This window comes from Pseudopipra pipra, chromosome 2 (genome assembly GCF_036250125.1).
Source record: "Pseudopipra pipra isolate bDixPip1 chromosome 2, bDixPip1.hap1, whole genome shotgun sequence".
Taxonomy (NCBI): domain Eukaryota; kingdom Metazoa; phylum Chordata; class Aves; order Passeriformes; family Pipridae; genus Pseudopipra; species Pseudopipra pipra.
The window spans coordinates 8438646-8451543 of record NC_087550.1 but is presented as its reverse complement, the minus strand read 5'-3'; the positions used below and the strand labels follow the sequence as shown (position 1 = coordinate 8451543).

General features: G+C 59.7%; 2 protein-coding genes across 13 annotated transcripts in view; both read left to right on the top strand.

Moving 5' to 3' along the window:
• ARHGEF17 (Rho guanine nucleotide exchange factor 17) overlaps window positions 1–2645 on the top strand; it is a 32071-nt gene extending 29426 nt beyond the window's left edge. The window contains exons 20-21 of the mRNA XM_064643946.1: window positions 446–688; window positions 1883–2645. Coding sequence (XP_064500016.1) covers window positions 446–688; window positions 1883–2073 — 434 coding nt within the window. The 3' untranslated portion in view covers window positions 2074–2645. The remainder of the gene's footprint in view (window positions 1–445; window positions 689–1882) is intronic.
• A 1706-nt stretch (window positions 2646–4351) lies between these two features.
• Window positions 4352–12104, top strand: RELT (RELT TNF receptor). 12 transcript variants are annotated; one of them, XM_064643923.1, is made up of 12 exons: window positions 4374–4441; window positions 6343–6445; window positions 6907–6964; window positions 7516–7602; window positions 7679–7833; window positions 7915–8000; window positions 8241–8471; window positions 8717–8797; window positions 8883–8964; window positions 9051–9224; window positions 9309–9429; window positions 10973–12104. In XM_064643923.1, exons 2-12 carry the CDS (start codon window positions 6414–6416, stop codon window positions 11009–11011), a joined length of 1146 nt encoding a protein of 381 aa, XP_064499993.1. In that variant the 5' UTR covers window positions 4374–4441; window positions 6343–6413; the 3' UTR covers window positions 11012–12104. The 12 variants fall into 12 exon arrangements, with proteins under 12 accessions (XP_064499994.1, XP_064499993.1, XP_064500002.1 ...); XM_064643924.1 differs by lacking the exon at window positions 6343–6445 and having other exon boundaries at window positions 4352–4441; XM_064643927.1 differs by lacking the exons at window positions 4374–4441; window positions 6343–6445 and adding an exon at window positions 4448–4638.
• The last annotated feature ends 794 nt before the right edge of the window (window positions 12105–12898 follow it).

Below are 12898 nucleotides of genomic sequence, written 5' to 3'. Positions count from 1 at the left end.
GTCATGGAATCACGGAATTTTGGAGTGGTTTGGGTTGGAAGGGACCATGAAGCTCGTCCAGTTCCACCCCCTGCTGTGGGCAGGGACACTTTCCATTACCCCAGGTTGCTCCAAGCACCATCCAACCTTGGATACTTCCAGAAATGGGAGCCAGAGAAGCAGCCACAGCTTCTCTGGGCAACCAGTGCCAGGGCCTCCCCACCCTCACAGCTGAGAATTCCTTCCCAATATCCCATCTAACCCTGCCCTCTGCCAGTGGGAAGCCATTCCCCCTTGTCCTATCAGGCCAATCTGACAGCACCCCAGGGTGCTTTACACCAGCCAGGGGAGTTGTGGGGTCCCTCCCCACATCCTGTGTGCCACAGATCCCGCTGGGAATGGCGGTCGTGAGTTTCACACCCCATGCCGGGCGGGATGAGATACTGATTTCTGGGATGCTCCACAGGCTCGGATGCCATTATCCGGCAGCACAAGGCCGCCTGCCTGCGGATCACGGCGCTCCTGGTGTGCAAGGACCTGCTGTGGATCGGGACGAGCGCTGGCGTGGTGCTCACCCTCTCCGTGTCCCCCAAGGCCGCCCCCACGCTCGTGGGGCTCTCCCAGGGCCACACAGGCCACGTCCGCTTCCTCACAGCCATCGAGCTGCCCGACGGCTTCGACGTCCTCTTCCCGCTGCCCCGGGACACGGGTAGGTGGCACGGTGACACATTTCCCAGGGCTGTTCCACTGGTGGATAACCAAGAGGAGCCTTGCAATGTTGTTGTTGAAGTCCCCGTTCCATCACTGCCTTGTTAAAAATCCAGGGGGAAAAGCTGGGAGTGGGAATTGGGTGCTAAACTTCCCCCCGCCAGCACAAGTGACCTCGAATTTCCCAGGGAGACCTAAATTCCCTTGGGGAAAAGCCACGGGAAAGCTGTGTCACCCAGCCCAGCTCTGAAGCGAGGATGGGATGGGGAAAAGGAGATGGGATGTTGGAGAGTGATTTTGAAGGGAGAGGCAAACATGGGCTGGGGGAGCTAATTTGGGGTGGGAGGGGCTATTGCAGGTGTGAGGAGTTTTGGGGGGTTGAGATGTGGTGCCTGGGAAAGTGCTGGTGGGAGGATGCTGCTGGCATGCTGGAGGGAGGAAGCTGGAATCATGGAGTAGTAGAATGGTTTGGGTTGGAAGGGGACCTTGAAGGTTGGAGGGATGATGCTGCTGGGATGATGCTGGGATGATGACTCTGGGAGGATGTTGCTGGGATGATGCTGGGATGATGTTGGTGGGGTGATGCTGGGATGATAACTCTGGGATGATGTTGCTGGGATGATGACTCTGGGATGATGTTGCTGGGATGATGACTCTGGGATGATGACTGGGATGATGTTGGTGGGATGATGCTGGGATGATGTTGGTGGGGTGATGTTGGGATGATAACTCTGGGATGATGTTGCTGGGATGATGCTGGGATGATGCTGGTGGAATGACAGTGGAATGACACTGGTGAGATGCTGCTGGGATGCTGTTGCTGGGATGCAGCTGATGGGATGCTCCTGGGATGAAGCTGCCAGGATGCTGCTGGGATGCTGCTGCCAGGATGATGTTGGGATGCAGCTGCCGGGATGCTGCTGGGATGATGTTGGGATGCTGCTGGGATGCAGCTGCTGGGATGCTGCCGGGATGATATTGGGATGCTGCTGGGATGCAGCTGCCAAGATGATGTTGGGATGATATTGGGATGCTGCTGGGATGCAGCTGCCAAGATGATGTTGGGATGCTGCTGGGATGATTTTGGGATGCAGCTGGGATGCAGCTGCTGGGATGCTGCTGCCGTGACACTGCTGGGGACTGGGGGAACCGCCTGGGGACACCTGACAGGACCCGAGGGTTCTGCACTTGGCAGGGGCCGAGAAGCCGAGCGAGGCAGAGAAACGAGACCCGGCCCGGCCCCGCGGCCCCGCCCTGGGCCTGGCCAAGCCCAAGATGTTGGTGATCAGCGGCGGGGACGGCTACGAGGATTTCCGCCTGACCAGCAGCAGCGAGACCGTGGGGCGGGACGACAGCACCAACCACCTCCTCCTGTGGAGAGCGTGAACAGCCACGGCCCCCCCGGGCCGCCCCGCCCAGGAAGGGGAGCGCTGCCCCCCCTGCGTGCAGAGAGGGGGGTCCCGGCCCCCGTCCCCAGCGCCCCCCCGCCCCGGCACCTCTCATCTCCAACCCGGCTGCTCTCTGTGTGCTCGGGGTTGGGGGGGATGAGCCCCGCTCCCCCCGCCGTCCCCCCGGCCACTGCACTGGACTCGGGGTGGGGGGGACACTCACCGCTTGGGGGGCATCCAGGACATTCGGGGGGGAGGGGGGGGTGCGGGTTGGTGTCCTTGGGATCACAGAGCGTCCCCGGGGCCCGGCTGGAGGATGTGCCCGGAACATGCCTTGCTCTCCGGTTTTGTGTGTGCCTGCTTCACGGGAAGGGGGGGCCTGGCACTGTCACCCCCCCACCCCCGGCCTCCGGGACCCCCGGCCACGCCACGGGACCACCCCAGGGACAATCTGGGCGCCGTGTCCCCCCCGGCCCGGGCCTCCCGCTCCCCCGCCTGCTCCATCGCCAGCACCCAGATAGCTCTGTTTGTTTGTTTGTTTTAAATATATATATATTATATATATAGAAACATCCTTATTTATTTGGGGCGGTCGGGGGGGGGGGGCTGGTGCATCCTGACATCACTGTGGGTCCCTCTGCTCCTGAGTTGAGGGATTCAAACTTCCTGGAGAGGTGGACCCCCCTGGTGGAGCTGGATCTTGAGTGTTGGTGGAGGGGGGGAGCGGTGGTGGGGAAGGGAAAAGGAAATTGGGAGTTCCTCCCCCCCTGTTCTCTGTGATTCCCAATGGGATTTCGCAGCCTGGGCAGTGGGATGAAGGCACTGCTGCATCTCCTGGATGAGGACAAGCATCTTCACATTCCCCACCGAGGGTGGCCCTAAACTGGGTGTGGGGACCCTAAAAATGAGACTTTCTGGACAACCCCTCCCCCATTTACCCTTTTTTCCTCCCCATTTTCCTGCTTTCACCTCAGGGTCCAGGTGAGACCGGTGCTCCCAGACCGGGACACCCTGTTGTCCCCATGGGAGAGGTGACAACGGAGGTGGCAGGGATGAACGGGGTGAGTGACTGACGGGAATGCTGCCGTCCCACATGGAGCCATCAGGGGGGTGGGGGTGTGCTATAAATTGGGATGATAAGGATATTTTGGGAAGGTTGGGACGGGATTTCAGTCACGTGGAGGCTCTTCGTCATTAAAGGTCACCCGTGTCAGAGTGAACCCGGCGTGGTCTCGTCCTTCCCTCGGGCTGGGGTGACAGGAACAGGGTGAGGAGCTCCCCCCGCCCACTGGCGTCACAGGGAATGCCACCCACTGGTGCCACGTGGGATGAAGAAACCCTTCCCACTGGTGGGGTGCAGCTGTTCCGTCCTGGATAACCCCAAGGGGGATGTCGGGGGAGGGATCTCTCCCTTATGCCACAGAGCACTGGGATGTGTCCCACTCCCCGGCTGGACAAACAGGGGACAGCAGGTCCTGGGGAGCACAGGGAGGTGGAGGGATCACCAGACTCAACTGCAACCAGGGTGTCCCCAGTGTGGGAAAACTGTTCCCTAGGGAAGAGGGTGAGGCCAAGATTCCATGTGCTATAGGAAAGCTGGGTGCAGCACCCACGGGTTGCTTTTTCCCCTCGATTTTCCTGCTTTTTACCCCCAATTTCCCTGCTTTTTACCCCCTATCTTCCTGCTTCCCCCCCCCGATTTCCCTGCTATTTTCCCCCTATTTCCTTGATTTTCCCCCCCAATTTCTCTGCTTTTTCCCCCATCCCGATTTCCCTGCTATTTTCCCCCTATTTCCTTGATTTTCCCCCCCAATTTCTCTGCTTTTTCCCCCCTCCCGATTTCCCTGTTTCCCCTCCCTATTTCCCTGCTTTCCCCCCCGCCAATTTCCTTGCTTTTTTCCCCCGATTCTCCTGCTTTCACCCCAAGATCCAGGCTAGCCCAGTGCTCCCAGAGCGGGGCACCCTGTCGTCCCCATGGGAGAGGTGACAACCACGGGGATGAACCGGGGTGTCCCCAACCCCATAAGGGGACGGAAAAAAAAAAATCCTTATTTTTGTTTTTTAAAATCCCTTCTGGGAAGGCAGAAGTCCCCCCGATCCGATTCCTCGCGTTTTCCCCCCAAAACCCCAAGGAGGGCGGGATAAAGCGCAACATTCCCAAATTCCCGCAGTTCCCGGGAGGCGGCGCTGCCGCGGCGCTGGGATAGGGGGCGTGGCGAACGACAAAGGGGCGGGGTGTGGCGCGTGACGTCACGAAAAAGGGCGTGTCCTGTGGTAATTAGCGCGCCCTCGGTTCATTCATAAGGAGGAGGCGCGACCAACGGGGCGGCCCCGGGGGGAGCCCGGGGGGCTCCGCGGCGGGGCAGGTAAGGGGCACCCCCGGGCCACGGACCCCCCCCCTCTGCCCGGGGAGGCTCGTCCCGAGCCGGAGGGCTCGGAGTCCTTCGCCTTAACAGGGTTAATTCTCCCTTGGAGCGATCTGGGAATGCGGCTGCTGCAGCTTTGCGTTGTGCGACGGAGCGGGGGGTGCCGGTTTTTGGGGTGCCGGACCCCCCGATTTGCGGTAAAAAAGGGTGGAGGGGTGTTGCCTTGGGTTTGTCGCTAAGCAGGGCATGGGGGGAGCTTGGAGTGGGGGCGGTGGGGACCCCCCGGCGGGGCCGGGAGGCTCCGGCTGCGGCAGCGCCGAAGTAGGTTAAAATAGAGGGTGGAGAGGGGGAAAAGTAGGTTAAGGAAAACTCGGCAGTGGCTGCCTGGGAAGAGGGATAGGGATTGGGAATCGTGGCGGGTCTTTTTTGCTGCCGGGAGCTGGAAAATCCCAGGGCTTGCAGCCAAAAAGCCCTGCGGGAGCCGGGATGCTGCGGTGAGGGGCTGCCCCCCGAAACTGCGCTGGGGTGAGGGGCTGCCCCCCGAAACTGCGCTGGGGTGAGTGGCTGCCCCCCGAAACTGCGCTGGGGTGAGTGGCTGCCCCCCGAAACTGCGCTGGGGTGAGAGGCTGCCCCCCAAAAATTGGGCTGGAATGAGGGGCTGCACCCCAAAATTGGGACGGAACGTGCCGCTGCCCGGGTTTGGCGGGAACCCAGCGCTGCCTCTGGGATCAGTGGATTTTAATGCTGGATATTTGTGGCGGTTCCGCTGTTCCCACAGCTCCGAGGGGGCCCCGGGGGAGGCGACAGCGCCGAGTTTCGCTCCATCTGCCGGACAATCCCCTCCTTGTCCCGCGCTGCCTCCAAGAGCTGCTCCCCGAAGTTTTCCCGAACAGTTGCTCCTTTCTAGCTCCGTTTATCTGCAGGAGCCATCGGCCGAAACCCTGTTCCCGCATAGGGAGGGAAACCCAGGAATCCCAGTGGGCAGCCTTGGATTACAGGCTCTATTAAAGCAAGAATGGGAATAAAAGGCTTCTGTGACCCAGAGGGATTTTGGGGGAGGGTTCTGAAACCAAGTCACCTTTCCTGCTGCGTTTGCATCAATGCACCAGCCAGGTGGGGCGTGGGGGTGCTGGAGGTCCCCAAAAAGCAGGTCTGGCCCTGATGGGATTATTTTTTGGTTTCCCGTGGTTTTTAGAGGGACAAATTATGTTGGATTTAGGAGTTTCAGGGCTTCTCTCTGCTGTGCCAGGGCAGCCAGGCATCCTATGATCCTGCATCCCACATCCCCACCTGGGATGGCCCCTGGAGGCCTCCAAAACCGGGTGATGAGCCCTGGGGTGGCCGTGACTCGGCAAAGCTCCAGTGCCAACCAGGAGCTGGCACGCTTTGATCCTTGTGCCTCCTACATCCCTATTGGTCACCTAAGGGATGTCCTTAATCCCTGGATTAAGCCTGGCCTCAGATCTGCTTTACCTGGGGCCAGCCCTCTTCCTGGTGGGGTTTAAATCCCTCTGTGGGCATCTGGAATTCTCTGGGGAGCCGGGATGCTCCGGCAGCCTGGGATGTGCCAGCCTGTGGCATCGTTCCCGAGGTGCTGGAACCCCACAGCCCCAGAGGATTAAAATGCTTCACATTAGGCTTGAACTCGAGTTTTACTAGTGCTGGCTTAGTTCTTCTCCCTCTGTGCTTGAGGGGCACATCCCAAATGCTGGGGGGATTCCAGAGGTGGGCTGGTTGGCTCCATGCTGGCACCTGATGGGGGGAGGAACTGGAGCACAGAGGATGCTCATTTTGGGTTGTCCCAACCCACATCCCAAAAACACCTGGCTCAGCGCCCCCAGTACCCCCTCTCATGTTTAATGAGCTGCATCTCAGGCCACTAATTAGTACAAACTCGTCAGGCAGAGGCTGTACCGAGGCTCCCAAGGACCGTGACGACCGGGGGAGTTTCCATGCGGGCGGCAGGATTTCCATGTGGAGCCTGGATCCGGGTTTGGGTTGTTGGTTATGGTTTTCCTTCCTCCCCCCATCCCCTGTGCTCTCAGCCTAGATTTTAATTTTATATTTTCTTGTGGGAAACACCTTTTGTTCCACTCCAGTTTGTGTTTAAATATATATTTATTTCCTTTTTAGTGACTTCATTTCCTTGTGGCAGGTGCACAAGGATTTCCTCCAGAGCAGGGAAACCCTTCCTTTAACTTTATTTAGTGTCATCTGCTCCTTGCATGGGTGGTGTGACTCCATTGCAGGGCTTGGTCCCTCTCCAGTTTGGGAGTTGGGATCTGATGATGCCAGGCATCCCATAAATCCTCCAATAAAGCTTTTTTGGGGGATGGTGCAGGGATATTTAGGCAGATGCCTTAGAGCATCCTAGTGGGGGGAAATAGGGCCCCCAAATTGCTTCTCCACTGGGATTTTCCCTGGATGATGACACCCCCCCCCCCCCCGTGCTCTCCCTTGGGCAGGTGTCCCCTGGTGATGAAGAGGAGCGGGATGCGCTGGTGGCTCGTCACCGTCCTGGGGGTGAGTATGGCCTGGTCCATCCATTCCCAGCCCATCCATTCCCATCCCATCCTTGTGCTTCTCTGCCTTTGGCACCTCTGATGCTCAAACACCACGCCACAGCCACAGCAGGGCATCCCAAAACACTTCCCACCTGGAAACTTGCAGCACTTGGGGAGATGCTCGGTTTGGATTGAAGGTTTTTTCCCCCCACACACACACATTCTTCCCCCTCCTTTTCTTCATCAAATCTTCTTCCAGGGCAGGGACTGATAAGGAATGTGGCATCTCTGGGGCCACATTTGCATCCATCATGTGATGGGTTGGCATTTGGGATGAGTTTGTGCCCATCATATCGTTGATGATGGTTTGCCCCCATCGCGTCACCAGTGAAGGGTTTGCATCTGCCATGGTCCAGGGCACAGTTTTGCCTCCACCACGTGGCCTGTGATGGATTCATCTCCACCTCATCACCCCTCCTCCTCCCCTGGAGCCACATTCTCACTGGCACAGGCCTTGGAGCAGCAGCAGAGCCGGACCAGCCGGCGCTGAGCTCTTTACTTCTCCCACAGGTGCTGAGCAGACTCGTGGGGGCCGAGAGCTGGAATTCCCGGGAGCACAGGACACCGGGATGCCCTCCCGGGGAGGAGCCCAGCGGGGTAAGCCGTGCCCCCTGCGGCACATCCACATCGATCATGATCCAGCCATGGTTCACCCCCCTCTCCCTCACCGCAGGATCCAGGGAGGACGTGCCGAGCTTGTCCCCCCGGCACCTTCTCCCTGGGGGACACACCCTGTGCCGCTCACACCCGGTGCCGGGCCGGGAACAGGATCCTGGTGGCCGCGGGGACAGCGGGAAGTGACAGCCGGTGCGGAGCCTGCCTGCCGGGGTGAGCCCGGGGACGGGACACCGGGAACCCCCGATCCCGATCCCGACTGGATCCTGACCCTCCTGCCCTCCCGCCCCGCAGGTTTTACAGCCCCGAAGGGGAGAGGGACCCCCGGGGCCGGTGCCTGCCCTGCGCCGCTGCCCCCCGCAGCACCCTGGGGTGCCCAGGTGGGTGCTGGAGCTGCCGGTGCCACCCCGGGTTCGGGGGGGACGGCAGAGCTTGTGTTCGCCCCTGGGACGCCGCAGGATGTGCCCCCCTTGGGATGAGCAGTGACGTCCTGCCGGGATGTGGCAGCTGGGAACGGCTTCTGCTTCCCTGGGCTCCAGCTGCAGCAGGACTCCTGGGAAAATGGGATTGAATCCCAGGAAAGCCGCTCCCTGAGGATGATCCGGTGCCTCCCCCCCCAGGCCGGCGGCGGGTCCGCAGCCCCGAAACGCCGGGACGGGCACTGGGAACCAACGGGACACGGGTGACCCCGAGGGGAGAGGAAGAGGAGGCGGCGGCGGCGCAGGCGGCCGTGCTGACCATCGTCCCGGTCTTCTGTGCCATGGGATTGCTGGGAATCCTGGTGTGCAACCTGCTGAAGAAGAAGGGGTACCACTGCACCGCCAGCAAGGAGCCCCAGCCCGGCGGCACCGGTGAGCCTCGTCTGTGCAGTGCCACCGTCTGGTGATCCCACATCCAGCCCCCCTCACATCCAGCCCCCCTCACATCCAGCCCCCCTCACATCCAGCCCCCCCCCAATCCAGCTCACCTCAGCCCATCCCTGCGGCTCCTGGTCCTCGTTGTCCCAGGGCATCCTGCTCGTTTCATCCTGCTCTTTTTGGGGTGCTTTATCCCCCATCACCGAGTCCTGTCCCCGCCTCCCAAATTCTGCCCGCAGGTCCCAGCTCCATCTACCAGCTGGAGGACACCAACGAGGACACCATCGGGGTGCTGGTGCGGCTCATCACTGAGAAGAAAGGTCAGGGGGGTCCCTGGAGGGGGAAAAGGGGGTGACATGGGCCAGACCCCCGTGACCCCCCTTCCTCGGTGTCTCCCGCCCCCAGAAAACGCGGCGGCGCTGGAGGAGCTGCTGAAGGAGCATCGCAGGCAGCAGCTGATGCCACCGAGCTGGGCCCCCCTGCATAAGTAAGACCCCCCTCGGGGCCGCGCTGAGGACCCCCCGTGGTGGGACCAACCCCGTGGTGATGGTGGCATCTCCCCCCTGTCCCCAGGCTGCACCTCCTGCCGCAGTTTGCCCCCTCCTGTCACCACCAGCAGCACCCGCACACGGTGCAGGGCCCGGCCCCCTGCGCCCGCTGCACACAGAAGTGGCCGGAGGTGCTGCCACCCCCCGGGGCCACCAAGGTCCCCAAGCCCGGCGAGGTGACCATCCTCTCCATCGGCAGGTGAGCAGAGACCCCCTCCAGCAGGGGTGTGTCCCCTCCCCAGGGTGGGACAGGCTGATGTGACGCTCCCCCCGCCCCCGGCAGGTTCCGCGTGTCCCGGATCCCGGAGCTCAGGAGCGAGGCGGGGGCTGAGCCCCTCCGGGGGCCCCTCCCCGGCAGCGGGATGAGACCCCCGTGGCTGAAAAGCACCGACGGCCCCCCCGAGGTGAGGGATGAGGTGTGGAAGGAGAGTCGGGGGGAGCCCTTGGAGGGGAAAACTGGGACTTCTGGAGGCTGGAGAGGGGTGCATATGCTGTGAAGCCTAATGGGGACATCTGGTGAGGGGTGAGGCTGGAGCAGCCCCATCACCCCCAGGCCTCTTCCAGTAGCTGGGAGGTTTTAAAAAAAAACACTTTAAGAATTGATCACCCCTTTATTTTCACCCCCCTGTGTTTCAAGTGTGTTGGGGGGGGGCTGTAGGGTGGGTGCTGATGCCCAGGGGTGCTGCAGGGACACACTGCTGGTGGCCCCTGGGGTGTCCTGCAGCAGCCAGGGACTTGAATACACCCCCGTGTCCCCCTTAATACACCCCCGTGTCCCCCTTAATACACCCCCGTGTCCCCCTTAATACACCCCTGTCCCCCCTTCGTGCTCTGTACCCCCCTAAAAGCAGGTATGCAACAGCACATTACCATATATTTGCATGCGTGGTCGTGCCCTATATGCGGGCAGAAGGCTGTGCAGGGGCGTATGGCCACTTCTGTATGTGCAGGGACCTCTGCAACCCCCCCCCCCGCTCTGGGGACACCAAGGCAGGAGCGAGGGGGTGTCCCACACTGCAGGGTGACACGAGGTGACACGGGGTGGCACGGCCAGGGGGCTGCTGGTGACTCATGGGCAGCTGCTCGGGCTCACGTGTCCCTGAACACGTTCCCCCCCCTTCCCGCCCTGTTCTCCCTCCCTGCTGCCCGTGCTGGTGGCCACGTGTGCCTGGCATGGAGGGGGGTGGGACACAGTCCCATGGAACACTCCAGGATTGGGACAGAGGAGATTGGAAGCAGGGAAAGGCCCTGGGGGTGCTGGTGGTAGTGGATGGACACGAGCCCGGGTGGTACCCAAAGTGTGTGACCCACAGTGTGGCAGCAGGGCCAGGGCACTGCCTGTCCCTATGCTGGCACTGCTGGGGCACCTCCAGCCCTGGGGGCAGTTCTGGGAGCCTCAGACAAGGACTGGAGCGTGTCCAGGGAAGGGAATGGAACTGGGAAGGGGCTGGAGCAGCAGGAGCAGCTGAGGGAGCTGGGGGGGCTCAGCCTGGAGAAAAGGAGGCTCAGTGGGGACCTTCTGGCTCTGCAACTCCCTGACAGGAGGGGGGAGCTGGGGGGGTCGGGCTCTGCTCCCAGGGAAAAGGGACAGGAGGAGAGGGAACAGCCTCCAGCTGTGCTAGGGGAGGGTCAGGTTGGACATGAGGAGGAATTTCTTGCTGAAAAGGGTGGTCAGGCCTTGGAAGGCGCTGCCCTGGGAGGTGGTGGAGTCCCCACCCCTGGAGGTATCCAAGGAAGGCCTGGCCATGGCACTCAGTGCTCTGGGCTGGGGGACAAGGTGGGCATCAGGCACGGGGGGACTTGGTGATCACAGAGGGCCTTTCCAACCCCGGTGAACCTGGGATTCCATGTGTTCACACCCACACACGTGTTCACCCCCGCACACGTGCACGTGGAGCTCTGTACGTGTGTCCCCCTCACCCGTGGTCCATCCCTTGTCCTCCACAGGTGGCTCCTGGCCCGGGGGTGGCCTCGGGGGGGCAGTGACACCCACACAGACCCCTGGGCGTTGTGTCAGGCCAGTCCCACTCAGAGCCACGAGGAGCTGGAGGTGCAGCTCAGCCTCTGCTCCTGCCACCGAGGTGTCCAGTGGCAGTACAGCAAATCCAAGGTCCTGCTCAGGTGGTGGGAAGGATTCCCCGTGCCGAGGTCCGGCGTGGCAGCCTGATGGACACAATCTCTAGGAGCCACGGCACAGCTCCACTGGGAACCACTGGATGACGTCCATGGTCACTTCCTGGGTCTGTTGAGCTGAAGCCCCTCCAGGACCACCACAAGCTCCTGATTTCCCTCCATCACCAGCTGCCAGGATAACGACAGTCACTGGATCACGGGATAACAACCACCTCGCCAACAACCCCACTGGGCATGGATTGCTCCGGGCAAAGCTGGTCTCCTGCCTCCATCCACCCTCTATCTGAAGTCTCCATCAGCCCAGGAGAACACGGTGGGGACGCTCCCCATGAAGGCCACACACTTCACTTCCCACAGGAGCTGTTTCTATAGGATCACATTGGGATCATCGGGACAACCCACCCAAGGTTGGGCTGGAGACCATCAAGCTCCACCATCGCCCCAGCAATGGGTTCATGGCCCACCCCATTCACTTCCCCCACCACCTCCCTGTGCCAAAAAAAAAACCACCCCGACCACCAAACCCCGTCGGGCTTCTTTTATTTATTTATTTCTTTTTTTTATTATTATTTTTTTTTATTATTGACTTTTTTTTTTTGGAAACATTTTCATCGTTCTCGAATGTTCTACATCTGACAGGAAACATCGGACAGTTACAAACTCTTGGCTGGGATCTGTCAGGGAGATCACAAAACCTGATCTTCAGAACCAAAACCAGAACAGAAAACAAACAGGAAAACAACCCCGAATTCCAGATGGACAAACTGAGACTTGGGGGGGGGGGGGCTCTCCAGGGCAGCAGCTCCAGGCCATGTTCCCTCCGCACCTTGGAGGCTTGGAAGACGTGGTTACTCTTGGGTTTAAATTCTTTTTCTTTTGGTTTTTTTTGGGGGATTTCTTTTTGTATTTATTTTTGTTTAAAAGATCCAATAATATTTAAAACCGAGCTGGTCTGGAGGTCAACGTGAATTAAAATTAATTACAAAATGAATGACATAAAAAGAGGGGGAGGAGCCCACGTGGGTTTGCTCCGTGCTCTGGGAACGGGAGAGCTTGGATGTGATCCTGGATCCCATTGCCTCATTTTCCCTCCCTCACCATGCTTCCCGATGGATCCCGACCCTACAAATCCCTTCCCTTATCCCAAACCCTAGGAAAACTCCCCAGCTCCATCCCTTGCAGGAGGACACAGGGAGGCTGCAGATGGCCTTGTTGCATCAAGATTATTCCCTACAAACAACCCAACTGAGCGTTTCCAAATGGGAATTGCTGCCCTTAGACCACAGATTTTCCTATTCCTGCTTTGCCAACATTCCCACAAATTACTGGAGAATCTACGAGTGCAACACGCCACAAAAACGTCTTTTCCAAGCCTCCCAAGCTCCATAAAAGGGTTTAATTTCTTTTTTCTTTTTTTCCCTATGGGAATGCCAGCACACGGCAGAGAATATCTGAAAGCTGCTCCTGCCTCAGGAGCTCCTGGCAAAGCCAAGGGAAGATGGGCAGAGGGTCACCACGTTTCGGGAACAACAGTTGGAGGGCCTGAAAATACTGGCAATTAAAAAATAAGCCCAAACTCCCCCCAAAACCCCCTGGATTTATGGGTATCCAGCGGCTCTTATTGCTCTTGTTGGCTGGTTGGATTTTCCTATCAAAAATAAAGCCCCAAATGTGGGTTTTCCACCCCCCTAAAAAAAGCAAGATCCGATTTCACGCCCTCCAGCTGGGAACCACGTCATC